This window comes from Zalophus californianus, chromosome 5, assembly GCF_009762305.2.
Source record: "Zalophus californianus isolate mZalCal1 chromosome 5, mZalCal1.pri.v2, whole genome shotgun sequence".
In the NCBI taxonomy this organism is placed as follows: Eukaryota; Metazoa; Chordata; class Mammalia; order Carnivora; family Otariidae; genus Zalophus; species Zalophus californianus.
This window is the reverse complement of record NC_045599.1, coordinates 119940813-119967092: the sequence shown is the minus strand read 5'-3', so window position 1 is coordinate 119967092 and position 26280 is coordinate 119940813. Positions and strand designations below refer to the sequence as shown.

Genomic DNA, 26280 nt, shown 5'->3' with positions numbered 1-26280 from the left:
AAGACTGACAGACGTATGTACAAAGGACAAGCAGGTCCTTATGTTCTGGGGTCCTTTAATAGTTTTGCAGCCATCAACCCAGGCCTTGTCAGGCCACTTCATGTCCACCAAGGGCGCTCTCTAGCGCTGGATATTAAATACCACCAACAGCACGCGGCTTTCTCTGGGCCAGCCGTGGGAAGACCAATACGTAGATGTGTGTTAATTTTCGGGCCTTGGCATCATTTCCGAGGAATTTAACTCCACCTCCTCTGGCAGAATGGAAAAACAGTGCCCTCATTCCCGCCCTTCACCACACCTCGGCCTCCTCCCACCTTCCTTTTGGTCCTCTTCTGTTACAGAAGTTCTGATTTTTCCTAGAGATCTAGAGGAAAGGTACCACAAGTGGAGTTATATTATCCTTGTATTTGCTCTGGTGGGACACTGGAGAGGAAATCACACTTTGTAACTGGTTCTCCAGCTCCAATTGTAGCCCTGAAAACTTCAGCGCCGGCGCAGGGCTCCAGGTTTGATTGACAAGGACGCGCGGAGGGAAAGCGCGGAGGCGGGGCAGGGGGCCGCGGGTCGAGCCCGAGACAAAGAGGTTTTGGCTGCCACTGAGGAGTGAAGGGCCCCTTGGGGTAACTAGCCTTTGCGCTCTTAGGGGGCGTTTGGTGAGGTCGTGGTTCTTGTCCGGAGAGAACACGGCAGACGCCGGGGCCGAGCGGGCTGAAGGGCCGGGTGGGGAGGGGGCGCGGGGCGGGGGAGTGGGTGGTGTGTGTGTGTGTGTGTGTGTGTGTGTGTGCGCGCGCGCGCGTGTGTGTGTGTGTGCGCGCGCGCGCCGCCGTCACGTGTGCTGTGTGTGTGTGTGTGTGTGTGTGTGTGTGTGTGTGTGTGTGCGCGCGCGCGCGCGCCGCCGTCACGTGGCCTTCGCCGCCGCGGGGTTGGGGCTGTTCTTCCGGGTTGGAGGCGCAGAACCTTGGGGCCCGAACCCGGGTCTGTCAGCGCGGCGTTCCCCGCCCCCGCCGCCCTCGCGCGCGCCGCCCAGGGCCTCCTGGCCTCCCCGCCAAGGTGAGCGGCGCGGGCAGCCGGGGCGCGCGATTGGGGCGCAGCTGGAGGGGGGCCGCGGGGCTCGCGGGGATGGTCCGGGCACCCGCCGAGGAGGAGACCTGTCAAGGAGCAGAAGGGGGCGGGGTCGGCAGTGGCCCGGGTGCACGGTTCACCCGGGCGCCCGCAGGCCAGAGGCTTGGGTCCGGAAGGAGAACCGCGCCTCGAGGGCCCTCTTTCCTGTCTCTTCCTGGGGCGACGTGGAAAGGAGTGGGCGGGTGGTTGGGGAACTGGGTACTCGCTGGGGTCAGGGAACAGGCAGCTGTGCAGGTGCAGATCTTGGAGCTTTGGCGGGCAGCGGGAGTCGTACGGGGTCATTTCGGCCCACAAGATGGGAGGAGGAGGGGAGGTCATAGAGGACTTTTGATAGAGGGTGCACCTAGAGAAGTGGCAGCTGGACGCCCCGAAATTGCGCTTGAACCTTAAGGGAATTCGGGGTCGGCGATCAGCTGGAGACCTAGGAGGTGGCGAGAGAACGTTGTGAGTGTGTCTGTCTGTGCGGGCTGGTGGTGGTCCGGGCAAACTTCAACCAGGCCGAGGGGGGCCCGGGGTTGGCGACCGGGAGGAGACAGCGGTGGGGGCCAGGCTGATTCGAACCCCGGAGGCAGAATGTCTATTTTTCGGCCTTGGCCAATCGACTTCAGGGGAAGGTTATAAATAGCGGTCCCGGGCAGTTGCCAGACGCGCTGCAGTTTAGTGGCCGAAGGAGGGGCGGTACCATTGGGTTTGGTGGAGGTCACACTGCCTGCCAGTCTAAGCTTCTGTAGGGTATTGTGCCCTTGGTTGGTATGTTTTGCTTTAAAAGCGTGACTTGTTTACGGTTGCAGGCGTCCTTTATTCGCCCTGTGGTGCAGGGCAGTCCTTAAAGAGATCAACTTGTAAGGAGTCTTGTAGGACAGACTCCGTTTGGATGGGGCTTGCATGCTTTTATTTAAAATGCTCCCCTCTTCTCCATCACACCCCTTTGATTTGCAAACCTGGCTGTTTTTTTTTTTTAATTTTATTAAATGTACAGTTTAGGATTACTTTCTTATCAGCAAGTGTGCTCAGGCTGATTACCTTTGCTAATGGAATCAGTTTTCCGCAAGGATACACAGCATTTCATTTTCAAAGGAAATTTGAGTCAAAAAACAAAAAATTCAGTCAAAAAACACTTGCTGTTTTCCTATTTTGTGCAAAGCACTGGGCCAGATGTAATACCAAAGTGAATAATAATAGCAATTAAAATACTGTGTCCTTTTAATCCTCACAAATTATCTTCATTTTAAAGGTGAGGGAATCAGTTTCAGAGGAGTTAAGTGAATGACTTACCAAGGACACAGCTAATAAATTACAGAGTGGGGGCTTACAACCCACAGGTCACCTTGTTAGCCTCTAGGCTGCCCTCTCTCCCTGCCCTCAAGAATTTTAGTGCCTACTGGGGAGAAAGTTGTCCGAATAACTTACATTACAGTGCTGTATCAATGATATACTAATTTTTTTTCAATTTTGAGTTGTAAAGCTTTCCCCCATTGCTTCAAAGTCATAGAAACACATGGATAATAAAATAGCAGAGGGCTTTTTAAGTGAAGAGAGGGACAAATGTGACAGTTAGGCTAGTATTCTATGTTCGATATAAACAAGTACCTGTCTGTGATAACACGGTTTCAAATATTCTCCAAATCTCTTTCATGGTCATTTGTATTTGATTTAGGCTTAGTGGTAGGGACCGTTCTTGCCAATAAACTACTTTCTGATCACTGTCCTGTATGTTCATAACTTAAAGTAGGTGGATTTTTTGGCAAGATCGGCCTCTGAAGGCCTTGGCCTTAACTGATGCCTGATGCCAGGGATCTATTCAACATCAAATTCCCATTTTCTAAGTAAGCAGGACAGTGTTTCCAGATTCTATGAAATAGGACTTCAGCTTTAAAGCATTGTAAAATCTCATCATAAAAGTTTTAGAGCCTAATGGGGTCTAAAACACGAGCTTTCCTATGCTTTTATAGATGAGCAGACTGAGATGCAGAGAGATTCAGGGAGTGAGTGGCAGACTTAGACAACACACAGGCTTTCTTATAGCTAGCTTTGTTCTTTCCCTGATGAGGTCTGGGAAAACCTCATCAGCCCCGCGAGAATGGTGGTTGTTGGGGAGGTGGGATGATCCAAGAAGAGAAACTAGGGTAAGTGGGGAGGTTGGGATAAGACTAGGTCATTGGTCGGGGCGCCTGGGTGGCTCAATTGGTTAAGTGTCTGCCTTCGGCTCAGGTCATGATCTCAGGGTCCTGGGATCGAGCCCTACATCGGGCTCCCTGCTCAATGTGGAGCCTGCCTCTCTCCCTTTCCCTCTGCTTGCCACTCCCCCCCGCTTGTTCTTTCTCTCTCTCTGTCAAATAAATAATAAATAAAATCTTAAAAAAAAAAAAAGACTAGGTCATTGGTAATGGTAGGACAAATCTCCCTCAAGGCAAGAATTTTTAATATCTTTGTATCTTTTATATATCTTTGTATCTCCCTTGTTCTTGGCATAGATTCTGTGAATGTTTTGAATTCGGGGCTGGATTTCAAACTGTTACTCTCCATTCTTAGCCATGACTAACCCTAGAAGTGACCCATGAATAAATGAGGAGAATATTTATGGGACTCAGAAATGCTTGGGATTGAAATGAAATGACATGTGGAAACACTGAAAATATAAAACCTATTCAAGTGCAAAGCATTGTTCAGATACATTTCTGATTGCATGTCTGAACCCATCTTGCATGCTTCTGCTTCCTTAGCTTTTTCCACATTACTCTCTCCATCTCAAATGTGTTTCTTTTCTTTTTTCTGAGCCCTGTAGGAATACATAATCTCCTTCTTTGATCCCTCAAAGAACTTTGGACTTGCCTTACTCTGCTTTGTAGTGTTATTACTTGTTGACTTTTCTTATCTCAAAGTGTGTGACCTATTCCAGTTTGATTCTACAGATGCTTCTAACGGCTGTGCCTCTGACTCATCCCTCTATACGTGTTTGTTGAATTAAAGGGCATTTTAAGAATAAGCCCCATCTGGATTAAGGATTTCCATTCCCAGTGTGGCTTTCTGGTATTTGTAAGAAGTTGCTTCAGGGAGTTGTAGCAGCAGTTCTGAGTAAGCTAGACCCTTCCTTTGGATGCTGGAAGAATGTTTATGGAGTCTGCTGGGATTGGGTGCTGGACCCCAGTAGGGCCCACACGATGGCGCAGAGCTTACAAAGTAGTTGGTGGAGTTAGCTGAGTTTGATAGAATTCCAGATCTGCTTCTTCCTGATTTTGAAGGAAAGAAAAGAAGGATCGGGGAGCATTGGGAATCGAGGGAATGGTGGGGATGCCTTCAGTGCAGCCCTGGGGATCTGTCATGGAGAGCAGTGGAGGTAACCACTGAAGCTTAGGTCAATAATAACAAAGGTTAATGACACTTCATCCAGCCCAGTTAGAGCTGGTAAAGAAGTAGCCACGTGTGAGAACCACTGATGGAAGAGTTCCTAGTTACACCCACACCTACAAGCACAAACTTATGTGATAATGGCATTTTTCTTTCTTTTTTAAAATTGGAGTCATATCTCACACATGTTTAATTTTCTTGAGATGTGCACTTGGCAAACATGCATCTCATGTTCACTCAGTCTCAATTCAGGGGTCTTACAGGATAAACATCTTGCTGCACTGAGTAGGTTGCCAGTGTTTTTTGTACATGGTGGCTAAATAGGTTGCTACTATACAGTATTATAGACAATTTAAGGGAAATTCAAGGGTAACTGTGCAATTTTTGCTGTATGTGCAGATTTAGAGGTAACTTTCATGTAAGATGTGATTGAACTCTATAGCAATTTTCTTTTTTTTTAATTTTTTTATTGTTATGTTAATCACCATATATTACATCATTAGTTTTTGATGCAGTGTTCCATGATTCATTGTTTGTTCATAACACCCAGTGCTCCATGCAGAACGTGCCCTCCTCAATACCCATCACCAGGCTAACCCATCCCCCTACCCCCCTCCCCTCTAGAACCCTCAGTTTGTTTTTCAGAGTCCATCATCTCTCATGGTTCGTCTTATAGCAATTTTCTTTTTCAGCTTTCTAGCTACATTGAGGATCAATTAGACTTAGGTGATCAAGACTTAGAATTGAATAGTGGGTTTATAGCCACAATTTAAGTGGGAAAATGGATTTCAAGTTTTAAATATCTGAGTTGGAAACAAAGTTTTGAAGCATCTTCTGTAAGTAAAGGACTTGGCAAATAAATTCATTGTAGATGCCCACATAAAACTTTATATTCCAAGCTCTTTGAATGAGTATTTTTAAAAAATGTTTTTGATGTTCAAATGACAAAGTATGTTTTTCTTAGCACATAAATACTTTATTTTCTTTCCTTTTAGTGATTTACCCTCAAGGAAATTTGGGATTCAGAAAGTTGGGAGCTCATACTAACATGGCGAATCTACTGAAAACTGTGGTGACTGGCTGTTCGTCTCCTTTACTTAGCAATTTGGGGTCCTGTAAGGTTATACCTGGGAAGAAGGATTTTTTACGAACATTTCATACTCATCAGGCTCTTTGGTGTAAAGCTCCTGTAAAACCAGGTAAAGTCTCACGTCAATGTATGTAAACCAAACCTTCAAGTCGTAGGAGCTAATAGATCTCCTGATGATTGATAAAAGGAAAAGCCCTGCAGTGTTACAGCCTGGTGTTTGTGAGTTATCATTTTGCGTTAAAAAAAACCCCTAAGGAGTGCTTTTTAAAAATATTTTCCATGTATACTAGTTCCTGATTGTCAGTGCTAATAGAGAAGAAAAGAAAATAGAAAAAGAGAAACGATACGCCAGTTGAGTTGTACCCGGGAAACTATTGCTCAGAGTAACCATTTCTCCCAGCAGCTCTTCCTCTTTCCTTGTCAGTATTGAGGAATTGTAACATACATGGCTTATCTCTGCTCAAGAATTAGCAACTAAGTATATGAATTAATCTGAAGTAGTGCTTCTTGATTTAGTGAATGGCAACTTCATCTCAGTTGCTTAGGTCAGAAACCCTGGGGTCATCCTAGATCTTCACGGTAGGTGCGGTTCAGCTCTACCTTGTATCCAGAGTCTGTTCTTCTCACCATCACTGCTGTTATCTTCCTGTTCCACGCCACCATCATCTGTCACGGGACTGTTGTGCTTGTTTTCCAAATGTGCTCTATGCTTTCTGCCTCTGCTCCTGCTACAGTCTGTTCTATACACGACAGCATCATCTTTTAAAAATGAAAGATCATGTACTTTTCTATTCAGAATTTGCCACGGTGTCCTAGCCCATGCAGAGTTAAGAGCTGAAGTCTTTCGGTAGTGTACAAGGCCTTCCCTGCTAGGATCCCCATGCTTCTGTTCTAGTGTGGCAGGCCAAAAGGAGAAGCTAAATAAGGGCTTTCTAAGCTGAATGAGATCCCTTTATGCACTTTTCACAAAGACCTTCCTAGGACTGTCTATACCTCATTGGCCAAAACTCAGATAGGTGGCCATTATGTGGTTGTAAGGGAGACTTGGACATAAAAGAGGTCCTTTGTTCTAGATGGCGACATATTCCATTAAAATCGGCATTTTGTAACTAAGGTGGAAGAACAGGATAGATATTTGGGGGGGCAACCTAAAATTTTTGCCACATAGAATAATGTCCTTCTTTTTATGTTTGTAGGACTCGGTGCTTTCAGGATCCCGACACCGCTATGCTTTTTGAGTTCTTATGTCTGTCTTTCATAGAATTCACAGCCTCTTTTCTTGTTCTCACATGACAAGTGATTGTTGGCCAGGTACCTGCCCCTGAGAATCCTCAACTTTATCTTCAGATTTTTATTTTAGGTGTTCTAGAAAGCCAGATGATCCAAGCGTGATAAAATTGTATATAAGATAGAAGTAAGTTACTGCATTGAGGACGTGAGAATTGTCCTTGTGATTAAAGGCTGGACATCAAGATCTCTATATTGACTATGCAGGATACTTTTGTTTATTCAATTTCTGGCTCTTGACTATTTCCTAGATAATCACTTTTTATATCTAAAAGATAATGATTCTATTTAAAATGTATAACACCACAATTTCATTACCACATTGAGAAGCATGAAAAGTAATCCAGTTAGTATTAATATTTAAAAAAAATTTTTTTTTACGGTTGCCTTATCCAAATAATGATCCAAACAGGGTCCACATGTTGTATTTGCTTGCTACATCCCTTCTTTTGATCTGTTTCCTTTTTTCTCTTTTTAATTTATTTGTTGAAGAATGTCGTTGCCCTGCAGAATTTCACATTCTAGGTTTGGCTGACTGAATTCCCTTGGTCTTATTTAAACCCAGCACTACTACTTCTCTGTCCCTTGTATTTTCTGTACCATTTAGCTAGATCTAGAGGCTTGATTAGACTCAGAATTGTTTGTTTGTTTTTTCTTTTTGGCAAGAATACTTCATAGGTGATGCTGTGTACTATCTATTGCATTACATCAAGATTCATCAGTGAGTTTAGATGTTGTTGGTATCCATCTATTAGGAAGCTCCCATTACTGTTTCACTCAAAGGCTGTACAGACGTTTAATGATCATTAACTAAATGCATGGTTTTATGGGGGGTTTTAAAATGGTGATACTCTATCATTTTATCTTCATTTATGAGCTAGAATTTTTCTGTAAAGAGAAACTTTCCCTCTATTATTTAGTTACCCTGAGGTTGTGGTGCCAAGGTGGGATAAATGCTTGATTCTGTCTCATTATTTACTAGTGTTGGTAATAATGTCTTGGTTCCCTTAAGTATTAGTTTTCTATTTCTGCTGTAACAAGTGATCACAAATATACTGGCTTCATACAACACAGATTTATTGTCTTCCACTCCTGGAGGCCAAAGTCTGGAATGGCTCTCACTAGGTTTATATGAAGGTATTGGTGGGGCTGTATTCCTTCTGGAGGCTTTAGGGGAGGTCTTTTTCCTTACCTTGTCCAGCTTTTGGCTTGCATTCTTTGGCTCGTGGCCCCCACTTCCGTCTTCATAGCCAGCAGCATAGTATCTTCACATTACTATTTGACTCTGACTCTTCTGCCTTCTTTTTCCACAGTTAAGGACCCTTGTGAGTGTATTGGGACCACCCAGATAATCCAGGATAATCTCCTTATTTCAGGGTCATTTGATGAGCAACCTTAATTCCATCTGCTCCCCTAATTCTCCTTTGCTGTTTGTTTGTTTGAAAAAACAAACAAACAATTCTGAGTCTAATCAAGCCTCTAACATATTTACAGGTTCTGAGGATTAGAATGTGGATATCTTTGGGAGACCATCACTCTGCTTACTACACATCTGCCAAAGTTGACTAGGGAAGCTTTTAAAAAAATACTTATTTTTTGAGTATCATAACTAACTCACTTGGATGTGTTTTATTACATTGCAATTAATTATTCTCTTTCATGCTCAGATTGTTTCCTGTTTGGCCAAGTGATTGCCCTTTCAGGTTGGCTCCTAAACCTGTTTGATGGGACTTCATTTGTCTTTGGTAGCTTCCTTGACTTATGGTATATAGGGCCTAGGTAATTTGAGGTTGTCAGATAAGTAAACCCCAAATGTTTATGTGATTTAACTTTGCACATCAATCCAAAATATTTTCCTTCTTTCTATTATTTTCCTCCCTCTTCTTCAAGTAGAGGGTAAGATTCAGCGTATGTTTGCCTTTGGTTTACTATCAGTTATTACCATTTATCGAGTATGGGGTCTAAGACTGTGATCAAGTGGTGGTATTTTTAGGTTGACTTTATTTCTCTGAGGCCTCATTCGCTTAATGATTATTGTTATTCTGTGGAGATAATTTAATTTTTTATTATGTATATCTAGAGTTTAGGTTGTTGAGTAGATTTCCTAAGCTTTAGTAAAACATATAAAAGCAGATCTTTATTTAAAAAAATCTATTTATGCCCTCATGTTGAGTAAAACAACAGAAGAAACTAATGTACTTTAGTTAAAGCTGTTCAGAACCATCTATAAATACTTTATATATATCATGCAGGCTCTTTTGGGTTGCAAGGAACAGGATCCTATCAGGCTATATTTTGTGATGAGGGTTTATTGTATGTGTTCTTGTGAAGTACAGAAGCCCCGGAAAGTCTTCATTTACTTCTTGGAAAAGTGGAATGTTCTTCTGAATTTCATAGCTGTAGCTCATCTTCTCTCTTTGTATCTCCACTCCTGATGTTTCTACTCCTATTGCCGTATACCTCCCTTTGATTACCTCATGGTTGCTTACAAATAGCTTCTGTACCATTTACTCCCTTGTCCTTTTCTGTGGGTCACAGACTCCCTGATAAAGAACCTGAATGGGTTGGGTCATCACTGGCCAACATAGAGTATCCTCACGTAGTTCCTGTGTAAGTCACATCAGAGGCTGTCTGGCCTGTAGACTATTATCTTTGACCCAGCTGTTGATCCCTGGTCTAATCAGCGGGGGCCAAGAATGTAGGGTCTCAGGATACAACCTTGGAAATCTATGAGGAATTGTGTTGGTTAAATTGCCAGGAAGGAAACTCTTGCGTGTGGCAGGCCACCAAAGTGTCTAGTATAGACTTGTTCTTCAAAACAGCAAATTACTTCTGTCTTCCTTAAAGGTAAGGACAAGGAGACCATAAATCCCAGAGCGTTAGTTTGAAGAGTGGAATTTGCATGTTGATTGATCGCTCACAACCCATTTTTTTCTCCCTTAAGGATAAACTAATCTAGTCATGTGACTTGAAGAGAGCCATTGGGTTAAATGAAATATTTGGAATTTTCAGGAGAGTGGGCAAAAATATTTCCCATCGTCGATCAAAAAACTCAATTATGATTATGAAGTGGGAATATTATTTTGAGCAGCAACTTGTATGTGTAGTATATTTTGAACAGACTGCCTATTTTTGTTTTTATGTTGTTGTATTTTACTAAATTTTTTTTTTTTTTTGCCTTTGTAGGAATTCCATATAAACAACTGACTGTTGGTGTCCCCAAGGAGATTTTCCAAAATGAGAAGCGGGTGGCATTGTCTCCTGCTGGGGTTCACGCCTTGGTCAAGCAGGGTTTCAGTGTTGTCGTGGAATCAGGTGCTGGTGAAGCTTCCAAGTTTTCTGATGATCACTACAAAGCAGCAGGTGCCCAGATCCAAGGGGTGAAGGAAGTGCTGGCTTCTGATTTGGTGGTCAAAGTAATTATTCCTTTCCCCACCTCATTTATGGCATGCCAACTTTTAAAAAACTTTTCGTAGGAAAATTAAACTACTCTATTGTTATGTCTCTTCATATTTTCAAACAATGTCTTTCCTCAGAGAAATGCTTGTATGTTGTGAATATTCTTCATATTCCAATAGAACTTTTATCAGGCAATGTGATCCATGTTTAACCATGAGGGGAGAAAGTGATCTTCCTTTTTACATTCGTCATATGGAAATCCCCTTCTTATTGGCTAGGGAGAATTTGCACTTCCTGGTTCATATATATCCCAAATACCTACAGGTGAGTAAGTGCTGCTAGAATAGAACAAAAGGCATGGAATTCCTCCTGGGACTGAATGTACTGTGATCTTCTGATATATAGAAGGAACAGTGATGTAGCTGTGATCTTCTGATACATAAAAGGAAGAGTGATGTATCTGACATAAATGCTATTTCTAGAGAGGGCAGGGCTGCCCTGGAGAAAGCAAGAGGGGGCTGAGTGGAGAGTAGCCTTACCTACTTTAATAAAAGGTCTTAATATACAATAGAAATCTATATGCTGAAGAACTTTAGATGTAAAATCTGAAGCAAAAAAAATCATATAGAGAAAGGAAGAGATTGCATCACAAGTCTACCAGAGGTAATTACTAGAGGGGAGCATTAACTTAAATCCTAAGCCTTCTGCAGCCAAGACAAGGAGGGAAATAGGGATTGTAGAAGCTTGATCATTAGGCTGAAAGAAGCTCCTTACTTTTTCAGGAAACACCAGCTTTGTGTGTGTGTGTGTGTATGTGTGTGTGTGTGTTTGTGTATTAATTTCTAAGGTAAATCAATCACATTGCCTTTTTTTTTTTTTTTGCATAAACTCTACTGAATAACTTGGGTAGGGTTTTAGTGATTTTTGCAGAAGACAAAATTTTTTGCTATAGACGTTAACAGTAACATTTATGGTATGTGGGTAAGTTGTAATTCAACTCAAGCTTTTAGAGTGTTTAGGTTTACAGACACTTGGTGATATAACTTAGTATAGTAAAAGAGCTTAGGTACAAAAATAAGTATAATCCATTCCAAGGATCAAAAACTTTTGAGATGTCCCACAGTAAAGGGTTGGTATGGTACACATAAGTTTTGGAAATGCTTTGTGTTCCTATTAGAGATTCACAGTGTATATGAGCATGTTAAAAGCACTGAGAAATCCTACAATATAGAAACTTATATAACTTTACGCTTGCATTAATAAACTTCTTGGCTCTGGGACCTAATTTCTGAGTCAAGCCTGTTAATATCTTGAGCAACTAGTGATCCAGAAAGCACATTCAGGGAAACATCCTATTGACTTAAATCACTCAGATGCCAACAGTTTCAGCTGAGATTTGATAGGTGCCAGTAGAATTAATTCAAAGTTGTCCTCTAATTTTTATTAAATCTATATTATAGATTCTCACTGAGGAAAAACAGACCTTGCCAGAGTCTTAATTAAAGTCCAGAACCTTAATTAAAATCACATGAATCACCAGAGCAGCAACTGACACGGGAGTAACAAATAAAGTGTCTCATAGGTAAATTGAGATGAAATGCTGTGAAATGAAAATATTGACCCAGTGTTTGTGTGTCTGTTTCCTTTTAAAACATAAGTCCCTGAGCTATTGCTTTTTGGGCTTACTTGCCTAAGAGCGCTATTGCAAAATAAGAGCTAATGAAAGGATACATGTTAATTGAAGATTGATTTTTAAACTTGGTTATAAAACACATCTTAAAAGCCAGCCAATGAATCTGCTTACCTGAATGCTGCAGGAACTTAGGAAAAACTGGTGATAGTAAAGACATGTTCCGAGCCTTAAAGACATTGAAGTCATTAAGGTCCCTGAAAATGGCTGTAAGAAATTAAAAAAACATCGCTTCTCGGCCTTTTGGCTAAGATCAAGTAAAATTAAAAAAACAAAACAAAAGCCACATTTTAAAATACTTTTTAAGTGGGATTAAAAAAAATTTGGCTTCGAAACATGGACATTTGAAACTTTCAAACATATGGTGTGTGTGTCTTCATTGACTTATTTGATACTTCTTCCTGGAACAAAATTATATTATAGCTTTTTACTTAAGCCCAATTCAGCAAGCCTACTCGTTTGAATTGTGCTCATCTAGAAATATTCGGCTGGAATTTTAGGGTGACATAGATCTATACATATGACAGTGGAAAGTTTAGGTTAAAATGTTCTTAACTTTTCAAGAATTGAACCTTTGACCACACAACAAAACTCCCTGCCCGATTATTCTAATATCTCTTAATCTTACCAGAATAAAAGCATGCTCTGTACTCAGAACAGTTCATAGGTCATCAATCAGGGGACAGATGGCAAAGATTTTTGTGTTCCTTGCCTTGTTTAGGAATTTAGTCAGAAATTTATTGCTGGAAGATTACTTCTGGAGTGTTATTTCAGTCATTGCATATTATTTAAATTGTCCTGTTTACTTAAAAATATGATTAAGATATTTACATTTTTAATCAGTGATGTGACTTTTTTTCCTCAGGTGCGAGCCCCCATGGTTAATCCAACTTTAGGTGTTCATGAAGCCGACCTTTTAAAGACATCGGGAACACTGATTAGTTTTATTTACCCAGCCCAAAATCCAGACTTGCTAAATAAACTTTCTAAAAGAAAAACTACGGTTTTGGCAATGGACCAGGTTCCAAGAGTCACAATTGCTCAGGGATATGATGCGCTAAGCTCCATGGCCAACATTGCTGGGTATGTTGATTCTTTTCCATTTGAGTTGAACAAAAGCACAGCGGTACTCTAGAAACATGCTCATTATAGTTCTTCTCTCTTACAGGGATTTTACTTGTGATAATTGTTGGAGATTGCAGCTTTTGGAGAGTTTGCTTATTTTTTATTTTATTTTATTTTTTAAAGATTTTATATATTTACTTGACACAGAGAGAGAGAGAGAGAGAGAGCACAAGTAGGCAGAGCGGCAGGCAGAGGGAGAAGGGAGAAGCAGGCTCCCCGCTGAGCAGGGGCTCGATGCGGGGCTCGATCCCAGGACCCTGGGATCATGACCTGAACCGAAGGCAGACGCTTAACCAATTGAGCCACACAGGCGCCCCGAGAGTTTGCTTATTTTTTAAGGCTCATTTTATTATTTCACAGTTATAGGAAATGACTCTTCATATTGCAGTCTGCTTTATATCCTTTTTTAGTCTTCATAGGTAGAAGCCTTATTTCCTTTCACCAGAGCAAATGATTGTGAAATTATTTGTATGAGGAATAGACTCTCTTCAGGATATGTGTGGATATGTGTGTATATATGTATATATTAGGTTGAAATGACTGTTTTTTTTCAAGTTTTATTGAGATATGACTGACTTATAACATTGTATAAGTTTAAGGTATAAACATAATGATTTGATAGATCAATATATTGTGAAATGATTATCACAGTAAGTTTAGTTAACATAAATTGCTGTGTTTATAGGTAAAAGATGGTTGGATATTGGTAGTTTCAAATGGTTCAACCTAACATATATATATATTAGCATTTACCATTTTAATTAGGTTTTGCTTAGGTAAATTCATAAAATATTTAATGAACAGGGAAAATGTCTGGACTTGAGGAAGTTTCATCTGGTGTCAAACCCCATATTGCTAACTGAGGGCTAACTATGTCCTCTTATCTTTGCCCGCCACTCACGCATTCCCAGGGTACTGGTTGGAGTGCTTTGTTGAGAGGGGACTAAGGTGCATTCTGTTCAGAGGAATGTGGCTCAGACTGAGTAATCGTGCCTGCCCTGGGGAGGGGTAGGAGTAGCTGTATGAGTGCAGCGCATTGCCAACTCTGCCTAGAGAGTGGGAAAAATCTGAAAACAGATGATGCTTATGAAATCAGCTACTCTAAGAGACTAGTTGAATTAGATTTTAAGCATGAAAACCATTGGTAGTGACAATTTGCTAGTGTGAATGAGGCACCAACAGATGAAAATGGTTAAATAGTGCTTGAAAGAGAGCCTAACTTGAATAAAGCCTTTTACGGCCTGACACATGAACTGAGGGTTTTCTTAGGTTTTATATCTTGGGTGTAGCATACCAAATAGGCCGGTAGAGCAAATGGATTCTACTTTGGGTTTCAACTGTTCGTTTTTGATAGAAAAGCAGAAAACAAAATGGGCAAGTTAAAAACACATTTTGTTATCCTTACTATAATATGGCAAATGGTTGGTTTGGAAGACATTTTTTTGTGATATGAAGTATACACCAAAGGACAAAATTTTTGCCATATTATTTAGTTTGTAGAAAAGTTACATTATGTATTATGGGACTAAAAATTTTCTATAGAAAATGTACAATGTAATCTTTTAAGAGTGTTGTTGATTTTGTCTTGTGAAATGCATATATATGAAAGGTTATCAAAGTCAGTGGCTCTAGATCAGTGGTTTTTAACTGTAGAATCTTTTGAGCAAATGAAATATTATGAGGCAATATAAACAAAACAAACAAAACAGTAAGAGCAGAGTGGCCTTGCTTGAATCGAGGGATGGAGGGGTGTCCAGAAACATGTTTATTCTCTACCCTACCTGGAATGGCCCCAGAGCTGGCTGGAATTTGAACCTTTGGGGATCCATGGGGCACAACTTAAAGAATTACTGTATTATGTCCTGAGCTGATATATGCAAAGGGCATAGTTTGAGGTGAATCTTCAAGTATGCTTATCCACACAGTATGTGATAAATCATTATCTAACTCAGACACATAGCCCTAGTACAGTGAAGACACGCTCCTTATAGTTCATTGATGTTCATTCTGAGCTTTTTTGCTCTCATCAAAAAAAGGGCAAACTTATCACTTTTTCCCACCTTCAACGTTTTCTTACACATTTCCTGTGTGATCCATCTCATTTTTGTTTTTTTTTTTTTTTTCAGTATAGCAACTGAATCTTTTAAAATATTCCAATTTCTTACAGTGGCCTTTGAATCTTTATTATGTTTGCTTTTTGAAAATTTCTATCACTTTGATTCAGAAGTAAGACTAACAACATAATCTCTAAAATATTGTTTGCTTGCTGTAATATGATTTAACTTAAAGTAATAGTGGTTACCAGTTTATGCTTTTGCATCCATTATTGTATCAAATATTATTTTATAAAAAATAGGATCAGGGAAAGGTTTTATTGTCAGCTAGCAGGTAGATCTCATTACATAGTTGCATTATAATTTTAATTATATGTATGTTATCAAGTGAGAATGTGCAGAAGTGCCTTTTAGGTATAAAATGATCTGCAAATCAACTTAGTCTAATATGTTAAAAATATCCTAGTAAGGAAAGATGGTATATTTTACTAGTTTTTGTTGCACAGAGTGTTTCCTTAGCCACAAACACTAATATTTACCAAAGCTTTATTGTGGCAGGCTTTGTGCTAAGTACTTTACCTGCATTATTTCATTTAGTTCTTGTAACAACACTAAGAGACAGATGCTCTTTTTTGCCCCCACTCTATAGCTGAGGAAACCAAGCATTAGAGAATTATAGAAAATTACCCAAGGTTACAAAGCTAGTTAGTGGTAGAATTGGGACCTGTGCTGAGGGCACTCTGTCTCAAAATCCCATGCTTTCAACCACTAGTGATCAAAGGAATTGTTTTTCTGAGGTTGGAATTTTATTATGTACAAGTATATAGGTACATCTAATTTCTTTTTCATTTTGAAGTTTTTCCCTGTTATATAAATACTACATCATCATCTAAGAACTTTTGGACAGTAGAGTGAAGTAAAACAGAAAGTTTGAAGTATCTGTAATTCCAGCACCCAAGGAAAACCATTGTTAGCATTTTTTCACCCCAACTGATCTTGTGCAATATTCGTTGTGAAGAGGTCAGGGAGTGTCCTGGGTAAGAGTGTGCCTCTGGAGGCAGGATGCCAGGGTTAGGCTTCTGGTTCTGCCATTTGCGAGCTGAGTGACTAGCAAGTCTCTGCATCTCTCTGTGTCTCTGTTTACTCATCTACAAAATGCAGGTAATAACTGTACCTTTCCACAGGATTGTTATGGAGGTTAAAGGAGTAGGTTTACATGCGACACTAAGAACGGTTTTTGACATGTAGTGGTTACTACAAAATGTTAGCAATTATTCTTTGACTATTAAAGAAAGTTTAATTGGCAGGGGAGGGGTGTGGGAGGATGGGTTAGCCTGGTGATGGGTATTAAAAAGGGCACATTCTGCATGGAGCACTGGGTATTATATGCAAACAATGAATCATGGATCACTACATCAAAAACTAATGATGTAGGGGCGCCTGGGTGGCTCAGTCGTTGGGCGTCTGCCTTCAGCTCAGGTCATGATCCGAGCGTCCTGGGATCGAGCCCCACATCAGGCTCATCTGAGTGTCCTGGGATTGAGCCCCGCATCAGGCTTGGAGCCTGCTTCTCCCTCTCCCACTCCCCCTGCTTGTGTTCCCTCTCTCGCTGTGTCTCTCTCTGTCAAATAAATAAAACCTTTAAAAAAAAAAAACTAATGATGTAATGTATGGTGATTAACATATAATAATAAAAAAGAAAGTTTAATTGGCGACTTAGGATAATATATGAGTCTAAGATCTTTCATTTTATGGAAATATTTATTTTTTCAGTTATAAAGCTGTTGTACTAGCAGCAAATCATTTCGGACGGTTTTTTACTGGTCAGATCACAGCTGCTGGAAAAGTTCCTCCAGCTAAGGTAGGTAAAACTTTTAATGTTTTTTCATATTATGAATTGATTAAAAGTGAGGGTATGTGTAGTACTAAAATATAGTTATTTTAAAAGTTTTGTTCTGTGTTGACTTCACATTGATAATCCTGTGCATATACAGATACACGGTGGAGCCTCAAGGCTGTTTACAATTGCTTGACAAAAAAGAATTTTGACATTTCTGGAAGTTCTAGTTTTTTTCTGTTTTTGACTTACTAACTTGAATTCTTAAAGGGGTTTTGGATAACTCATTCGAGTTAGCGTGTTTATTACTAATTTTTAAAAAAGCTTCAAGATACCATTCAGTAAGGTCTCAATTTCCCAGTGTTGTGACACTTGGTTCATAGGAAAGATGGTCTTAGTTCAGCAAATTCTTGAATAAATTCTCAGTAAAGACAGTCTCTTTTCTACCTTCTAAAGACTGACTGATTCTCCTTTCTTTAAGCCTCTTGTCTTTTATTTCACTTTTTATCGTATTTTTTAAAGATTTTATTTATTTATTTGTTTGAGAGAGGGGGGGGGGGAGAGCAGAGAGGGAGAAGCAGGCTCCCTGTTGAGCAGGGAGCCCGACACGGGGCTCAATCCCAGGACCCTGGGATCATGACCTGAGCCGAGGGCAGACGTTTAACTGACTGAGCCACCCAGGCACCCCTTGTTTCATTTTTTAATCTCTAATATATTCGCAGCTTTCCTCTCAGTTTCCACATACTTCAGGAAAGAGTCTAACCAAAACTGAGTCGTTGGTTTGTGCATTAAAGCATTCAGCCAGTTTAAAAACAGCATTCAACTTCTGGCCACCATGAGTGCCAGACCTATTCTTATGATCCTGACAAAGAAGCCAAACAGAATCACAGTGACATTTCACACATAGAAAAGATTGTCTTAGGTTTTTCACTTTTTTTCAAAAATGGGTTAGGATGAGTGGGGAGGGAAGGGAGGTGGCATAATCTGGGTACTTGGCAGAAGGAAAGCCTATGGCTTCTTTAATCAGAGAGGAGCAGTTGAGCAGTGGGGATGGTTAGGTGGAAGAATAGAATACATTGTAACCCTTCAACACTGCATCCACTAAATGACAATATAAGCACATTGTCTGGGTAGAGGAAATAGGACGGAAGAGTATGTCTGTAGGTACAGGTTTCCTTGGTGCTTCCTGCTCTTAAGTACTTTGTTATACAAACTGAAAACTCATATGAAATCAATCTCTTAGAAAAAATGAAAAAAAAAAGATACTGGCAGCTTTGAGGAATCTAGTGATTATACTGCTTTAAGAACAGGCCGGGTGAAGAAAATGGCAAGTGGTTTAAGTGGAGGCCAGAATACATAACAAGGAAATTTAGCAAAAAAATGGATGTGATATTGAAGTGATTGCCTTTTTTTTTTTTTGAGTTTATTTATTTATTTAAATCATCTCTACAGCCAACGTGGGGCTCGAACTTATGACCCAGAGACCAAGAGTCACATGCTCTTCCAACTGAGCCAGCCAGGCGCCCCTGAAGTGATTCTGTTTGGCTTCTTTGTCAGGATCATAAGAATAGGTCTGGCACTCATGGTGGCCAGAAGTTGAATGCTGTTTTTAAACTGGCTGAATGCTTTAATGCACAAACCAACTGCTTAGTTTTGGTTAGACTCTTTCCTGAAGTATGTGGAAACTGAGAGGAAAGCTGTGAATATATTAGAGATTAAAAAATGAAACAAGGGGTGCCTGGGTGGCTCAGTCAGTTAAGCGTCTGCCCTCGGCTCAGGTCATGATCCCAGGGTCCTGGGATTGAGCCCCGTGTCGGGCTCCCTGCTCAACGGGGAGCCTGCTTCTCCCTCTCTGCTCTACCCACCCCTCTCTCAAACAAATAAATAAATAAAATCTTAAAAAAATACGATAAAAAGTGAAATAAAAGACAAGAGGCTTAAAGAAAGGAGAATCAGTCAGTCTTTAGAAGGTAGAAAAGGGACTGTTTTTACTGAGAATTTATTTTATTATGTTATGTTAATCACCATACATTACATCATTAGTTTTTTACTGAGAATTTAAATTGCAGTTTACAGGATTGTGGTCATGTGTCAGAAATAGTTTTCTGGTATTGAAGAATTAGACACTAGGGGTCTTATCAAGGTAGATTGAATAATATTTTATTTGGGTTTCCTGTAAATATGGAGGGTTCTTGTCTAGAATGAGCTAACAGTCCATCATTTGATGGCTTACCATATGTCAGGCACTGTTCTGGGAGCTGCGGAATCCAGGAAACAAGATCCCTGCCACGTGAAACTTACACTCTAGTAGGGCCACAGTGAGGCGATAAATACACAATGAATTATATAATTTTTAAACATAAAAGAAATGATGTGATAGTGAGTCAGAGGGGCAAGCTCCTTTCGCTAAGATGATGGGAAGGCTCCTTTGACATTTGAGCTTAGACCTAAAGGATGGCGAGAAAGGAACCAGGTATTTAGGATTTCAGGCAAGGGGCACAGCATCTATGAAGCACTGAGATGGAAAAGAAAAGTATAAAGAAGGCTATTGGTCTGGAGTGTGGTGAACAAGGTGGAGAGGGATCTGAGTTTGTAGAAAGGTAGGTTGGGGCTGGATGATACTGGGCTTGCTCAGATTCTCTTACAGATGAGGGAAATGTCTGATTCAGGATTGTTTTGGAAAAACCCACTTTTGCTTCTGTGTCTCTGCTTTCACATAGAACACTTCTGACACTTCTGCTCATCAAATGTGCGGGGGTTTCTCCACACCAAGCAACTCTGTGACACCAGCAGGGTGCCCTACAACTTAATTCTAATACCGTCTCCCTAGAGATAGTGTGAGATCCACAGGTTAAGGGCTCAGTCCCCCAAGATGCCCTCATCCCCCTTCATGTGCCAACTGCCAGTCTAGTTGTTACCCACTTTTCTGACAGATGGACTATAAATCATTCAGAGGTTCCCATGACCCCCTCCCTGGGTTCAGTTAATTTCTAGAACTGCTCACAGAACTCAGGAAAATAGTTTCCTTACCGTTTACCAGTTTGTTGTAGAAGGATATGATAATGGATACAGATGAACTTCCAGATGGAAGAGATGCCTGAGGCAAGGTATGTGGGAGGGGGCATGGAGCTTCCATGCCCTCCTTGGACACACCTCTCTCCTTGTACCTCCATGTGTTCACGAGCCGGGAAGCTTTTCAAACCCTGTACTTTTGGGGTTTTTAAAGGAAGTTTCATCACATGGACATCACTGATCTCAACTCCTTTTCCAGCCCTTCTCCTTTCTCTGGAGAATGGGAGGTGGGGCTGAAGATTCCCAGCTGCTATCCACGGACTTTCTGGTGATCAGCTGCCATCCAGGAGCCCACCAAGAGTCAGTTTGTTAGAACAAAAGATACTGCTATCGCCCTCGAAATTCCAAGGGATTCAGAAACTCTGTGTCATGAACTGAGTCATAGACCAGATATTAGGACAAAAAATGTTCCTAGTGCTCTTCTCACTTAGGAGGGTTCTCCCTAGAACAAGGGTTCTAGGAGTTCTGTGTCAGGAACTGGGGACAGAGACTAGTTGTGTGTGTGTGTATATATATATATATATACACATATATATATGTGTATATATATATATATATATATGTATAAAATCTCATGAGGATTTAAAAAAATCATCTGGAAGTTCTGTGGGAGAATGGTTAGTAGGGGGAAGAGTGAAGGCAAGATCTGTTCGGAATTGATTGCAGAAGTAGTGCCCTGGGAAGGGAGTGGCAATAGAGATGTGTAGAAGGGGATGGATTTGGGAGATATTTGAGGGTTGACACAAGAGTACTTGCTGATGGATTGGAGGTGGAAACGTGTGCGAAGAGAAGCCTCAAGATGACCTTCCTGTTTTGGCTTGAACAGTTGTGTGCACAATTAGTGCCCTTAACGGAGATGGGGAGCTAAGCGGAGGGAACAGGTTAAATGACAGGAAATCAAGAAAATCCCCCCTTTTTTTTTAAGATTTTATTTATTTACTTATTTATTCAGAGTGTGAGTGAGGAGAGGGGCAGAGGGAGAGAGAGAATCTCAAGCAGACTCCATGCTGAGTGTGGAGCCCGACATAGGGCTCCATCTCATGACTGTGAGATCGTGACCTGGGCCAAAATCAAGAGTCAGACACTTGATCAACTGAGCCAACCAGGAGTCCCGGAGATAAAGAACATTCCTTTCCCACAGCCTTTCCCTGTTTCTTGAGTTTATGTCTATGGTGTGCCAATTAGCAGTCAGTGCTTTGGATTCCATCATTTAATATAACTGCCATCTGGGAAGGTTTTTTTTTTTTTTTAAGATTTTATTTATTTATTTAATTGACAGAGAGAGAGAGACAGAGTGAGCGGGAACACAAGCAGGGGGAATGGGAGAGGGAGAAGCAGGCTTCCGGCCGAGCAGGGAGCCCGATGCGGGGCTCGATCACAGAACCCTGGGATCATGACCTGAGCCGAAGGCAGTCGCTTAACCAACTGAGCTACCCAGGCGCCCCTGGGAAGGTTTTTTGACTGCTTTATTGCAGATACTAAGTAGCTTGCTCAAGGTCACCCAGAGCCAGGACTGGTAGTCGAGTCAGGACTTGACTGTGACCCTTAATTTCTGTGTCTTTTTCTTCACCCCGTGCTGCCCAGAGAGAGTAAATTGCTGTTGTAAGATCTACATGGCTTTATTATTGTGTGATTATGTCTTTTAAATTATGGGTTTTTTTTTTTTGTTGTTGTTGTTATTTCTTGGTTCAGGATAACTTGGTCTAGTCCTGTGATTTTTACTTATTTTTATTTCACATTTTCTCTTTTTGTTGCTTTTTTAAAAAGATTTTATTTATTTGAGAGAGAGAGAGAGAGAGTGAGAAAGAGAGAACACAAGCAGGAAAGAGAGGGAGAAGCAGACTCCCCGCTGAGCAGGGCGCAGACTCAGGGCTTGATCCCAGGACCCCGGGATCATGGCCTGAGCCGAAGGCAGACGCTTAACCAACTGAGCCACCCAGGCACCCCTTATTTCACATTCTCCTAGTGTGGAGTGGGGTGAATGCCTTTGAGCCCAAAGCCCCCTTGGTCCTCCTTTGTCCCCTTTTCTGTGGAGTAACCCTCCAGCCCCAAACCATCACCTTCAAGATGAATTCACATGATCTCGAAAACACTCTTTACGGGTCACTGGAGCATGGGTTGACTTGGCTTCTTAATTAAAGGCAGAAGGAGATGTGGACATGATGGGTAGGTGGGAATTTATAAGCTTCACTGTTTCTGTGGTTGGCTTTTTTTTTTTTTTTCTTTTTACACAGCCACAAGGAGTTGCCTCAATTGACTGGGAAGTATAATAGAACTTTTTTTCTGGAAAGCCCATTTCAGACTAGAGACAACACTGCTCTTATTGTGTTTCTTGGAAGGCAGGGGAGACTCTTGTTTCTGAGGAATTCTTTGGTTTTCTTGGCTCTGACCCTTCCATGGTTAGGGAGATTCATTGTGTTGCTGTGGTGCAGTTCATTCATATTGGTTCAAAATTACATAGTTGGTCACCTGCTGTTCTTTCAGAAGCATTTGAGCTCAAAATACAGGGTAGAGTGGATATTTCACCAAAGATGTACCCATCTTTGAAACTTATTTTGACATTTTATGAACATAGAGAAACCTTCACATCTGAGCGGGGAGAGCTAGCTAGAATGCTACACTGGGAATTTATTTCAGTACGCGTAACTTTTATACACTGGAAAAGACCTGGTAATCTTTAACATATGTACTGCTTATTGGGCTGTATATGGCTTCCACACAGAGATGCTGGTTGTCTGACTGTTTTTAGTGAAGGTTGTGGGCCTTTGCCAGCAAGTGTTTGTTTGATAAATTTGTAAAAATGGTGGTTCCGTGAAAGCGTTGCCTCTCCACTCAGTGTATTTACTGAGGGCTTTCACCACCAGCACATCTGTTGTCTTATTGAATTAACTGTGGCGCCCTGTGTACCAGTCGCTGACAGTTCTTAGCTGATGGTTTTTCATAATCAGTTGATAATGAACTTTATTTAAAACACACCGTTCTGTCTTTTCCCCTAGATTCTGATAGTTGGTGGTGGTGTTGCTGGGCTGGCTTCTGCAGGTGCAGCCAAGTCGATGGGCGCAATCGTTCGAGGATTTGACACCAGGTAAGTACTTTACTAGTGATTGCTGTTAAGGTAAAAACATTTTGTTTCAGGTGGATATTATGTTTTCTTTAGAATTTATAAATGGAAGTTGCACATCAAAAACTGCTTTGTAAGCTCTTTACACTTTTTGTTTCTACTTCTTCAAAGGTAACTCAAGTGGAAAAATATTCTAGTGGGGGAAAAAATTTAAGGACCTAGATTCAGTACAGCAGAAATAATTTAAAAGCAGAGGAATTGAAAACGAACAACTTGCATTCAGTTTTGTTTCTTTATGTGGACTAGCAGTGGGACCAGGGTTAATCCTAGCCCAAGTTTGTAGTATGTTGCTCTACCATGTCCTATTTCTGTTCAGAATGCATTTACAAATCAGATAGGACGTGAACCAATGTGTCTGTGAGTTTGAAGAAAGAAAGTAGTATAGGAGATATTTTGGGGGCACCTGGCTGGCTCAGTTGGTAGAGCATGGGACTCTTGATCTTGGGCTCGTGAGTTTGAGTTCCACATTGGGCGTAGAGTTTACTTTAAAAAAAGTCAGGATTGGGGATATTTTGGAGAACAGACAGGGGGCAGAGAGGTGAGGGGTATACTCTGCATTGTATGGTTGGAAGCAGATAAAGCTGATTGGGCAATAGTAGAGCCCCTAGGTGAAAGTAGTCAATTATGTTCATAGTATAATACTTTAAAGCAGACATATCAACGTTTTCTAGAATTCTTTAAAGAAAAGTTTGATTAAAATTCTTCATTTCAGAAGATATTAGATAGTGGATTTTATTAAATGCTTATTGAGAATGGCTATCATTGATGTGTATGAATACTATTTCGAGGTTGAAACATGTAGTTATTATCAGCTGAGACCAGTAGAGGAATGATACCCTGGCTAATCTTGAATATAGAATGATCAAAAAAAATTTGCATTATTCAAACTTGGAAAGAGTGTTTGTTTCTGGAGTAAGGAATGTTCCATAGAACATGGTTTCCAGGGCTTACCTGGAGTTTAGAGAAGTGATGTACTGATAGAAAGCTGTCCTGCTGACATGAGAAAAGACACTTTTGAAGTAACCAGGATGTAAGGCAGGGATAGCCAGAGTCAAGCTTGTCAGTAGTGCTGTCTTTTAATTTTTAATGTTTGCTGATGTGAAGTCTTCGAAGACAGCCAAACCCAGAGAGAGGAGGTTGTGCAAGTTTTCGCTGTAGCAACAGTAAGTGGCATTAAAATGGAAATGTGTATACTTAGAAATGATTTGAAACTTGGTGTTGGGTCAGCTACTGAGAATTTATTAGGTATTTTGATGTCATTGGTTTAGATTGTGCACACAGCTGATAGCTTGAGGATGGCTGTTGCTTAACTCCATTTACCATTTATTAGGATAGCTTACGTATGCAATGAAGAAAGATGTGCCTGAACAGACATAAACTTTTCTAAGAATTATAGCTCATTATTCACTATTTTGAGACTAGGGATTGGTATCATATATAAATATGAAATCCAAATGTATTAGAAAACACACTTAATTATAAATTCTTGTTGGAAGACTGAATAATATATATTTTCAGATAAACATCCTAAAAACTTAAGGACAACTCATTGCCCAGTGATATTAAAGGGGTGTGATTTTTAAATTTTTTCGAACAATAACCAAGAGATTCCCTTTGTAACAAGAGTGAGCATCCTACCGATTGCCTGTATTGAGAAGTTTAGAAATATAAGAGCTTTACTTTTTTTAATCTTTCTTTGTGTGTGTGTGTGTGTGTGTGTGTATGTGTGTGTTCCAATAAAGCTTTATTTACAAAAACAATTGGCAGGTCAGGAGCTGTAGTTTTCTTTGGACACCCGTACTAACGCTTGCTCTCTTCTAGGCATTATGCTATACGCTTTCTTTGTTCTTTACAAAACTCTATGATGTAGGCATAATTAGCCCTACTTTACATACTATAAAGAAATATAATCAATTTTATAACATTCGGTTTCTTTTCTTATCATAAATATAATACATGCTTATTCCCCCAATTCAGAAAAGTACAAAAAGTGAAAATAAAATAGTCTATTCTCTGGAGAGAACTATTAACATCTTAGTATATGTTCCCTTTTCTACACGTTAATTAAAAAGATAATTTTACTAATAGTATTATTTAACTGGCCTTTTTTTACTTAACAGTAGATCGTGAAGATCTTTACTTACCTACAAATATACTTAATGGCTGCACAGGATTCCGCTGTGTGGAAGTTCAGTGACCTATTTAATTAGTCCTCTATAAATGGACATTTTTACTGTATATAAACAATGCTGCATATATTGTCTATGTAAGAACATATGTATTTGGAGAGATTTCATTATTTCCTTAGGATAAATTCCTAGAAGTGGAATTTTGAGGTAAAAAATATTCAGGTCTTACATTTTGATACATTATAATAGTTTTAAATGATAATTATTTTGAAGGCAAAGATTCCAAAATAGCATTTATGGTTCCAATTATGAATAGTCGTTATTGAAAAATACAGAGAAACATTAAGGAAGAAAATAAAAATACCTTTTATAATTCTCCCAGCTAGATATAATTGCTAATGAAGGCGTCATTTCTTATGGATATTTATGTAGATACCTTTTGATCAAAATTGTGACCACTCACACACACACACACACACACATCATTTTATTTTATTTATTTTATTTTTTATGTCATTTTAAAGTTATCTCATTTTAAAGTTATCTTATTTCGTTAAAAATAGTACACATTTCCAAAACTTTGTAAATAGCAGTATCCTTTGGCTGTAAGGAATAGAAAATAACTCAAACTGGCTTAAACTCTGAGAAAATGTTTTAGCTGTCCTAAATGAAAATTCATGGGAAGGGCTCCCTTTTTCACACTCACGTCAGTAGCGCATTGGGGCCCTCCTAGGACCAGGTTCTTTCTGTCCTTTCTGTTGTCTTCAGCTTTGGCTCATTCCCCTGAGTCACAAGTTGGCCTCCGCAGGCAATCTGGGCTAGAAGTTTCCTTGTTCCAGCCAGCAGAAAGGGTGAGGACCTCTTGCTCAATCCTGTCCCACGCTTTGGGTCCACTCTCTGACCCTGACGGATGCTCGGGACTGATAGGAGAAGACCACAGTTTCCCCAACTTCCCTGATGGCCAGAATTACCTGCTGCTCTTGCTAAAAATAAGCTTCTGGTCTCT

At 40.4% G+C, this 26280-nt stretch overlaps 1 protein-coding gene and 1 non-coding gene across 7 annotated transcripts in view; both read left to right on the top strand.

Moving 5' to 3' along the window:
- The first annotated feature begins 261 nt into the window (after positions 1 to 261).
- The window catches only part of NNT (nicotinamide nucleotide transhydrogenase), a 91144-nt gene continuing 65125 nt past the window's right edge, over positions 262 to 26280 (top strand). Inside the window, exons 1-6 of one of the 6 annotated variants that reach the window (XM_027605419.1) lie at positions 262 to 375; positions 5466 to 5669; positions 10034 to 10263; positions 12802 to 13019; positions 16889 to 16976; positions 23021 to 23109. In XM_027605419.1, coding sequence (XP_027461220.1) covers positions 5519 to 5669; positions 10034 to 10263; positions 12802 to 13019; positions 16889 to 16976; positions 23021 to 23109 — 776 coding nt within the window. In that variant the 5' untranslated portion in view covers positions 262 to 375; positions 5466 to 5518. Of the gene's footprint in view, positions 621 to 900; positions 1051 to 1382; positions 1567 to 5465; positions 5670 to 10033; positions 10264 to 12801; positions 13020 to 16888; positions 16977 to 23020; positions 23110 to 26280 lie in introns of those variants that run through there. The other 5 variants (XM_027605421.1, XM_027605422.1, XM_027605418.1 and 2 more) reach the window with 5 other exon arrangements.
- LOC113930079 lies at positions 12027 to 12151 on the top strand. Its single transcript, XR_003522449.1, has one exon. It is a non-coding gene; the product is annotated as a small nucleolar RNA SNORA33 (small nucleolar RNA).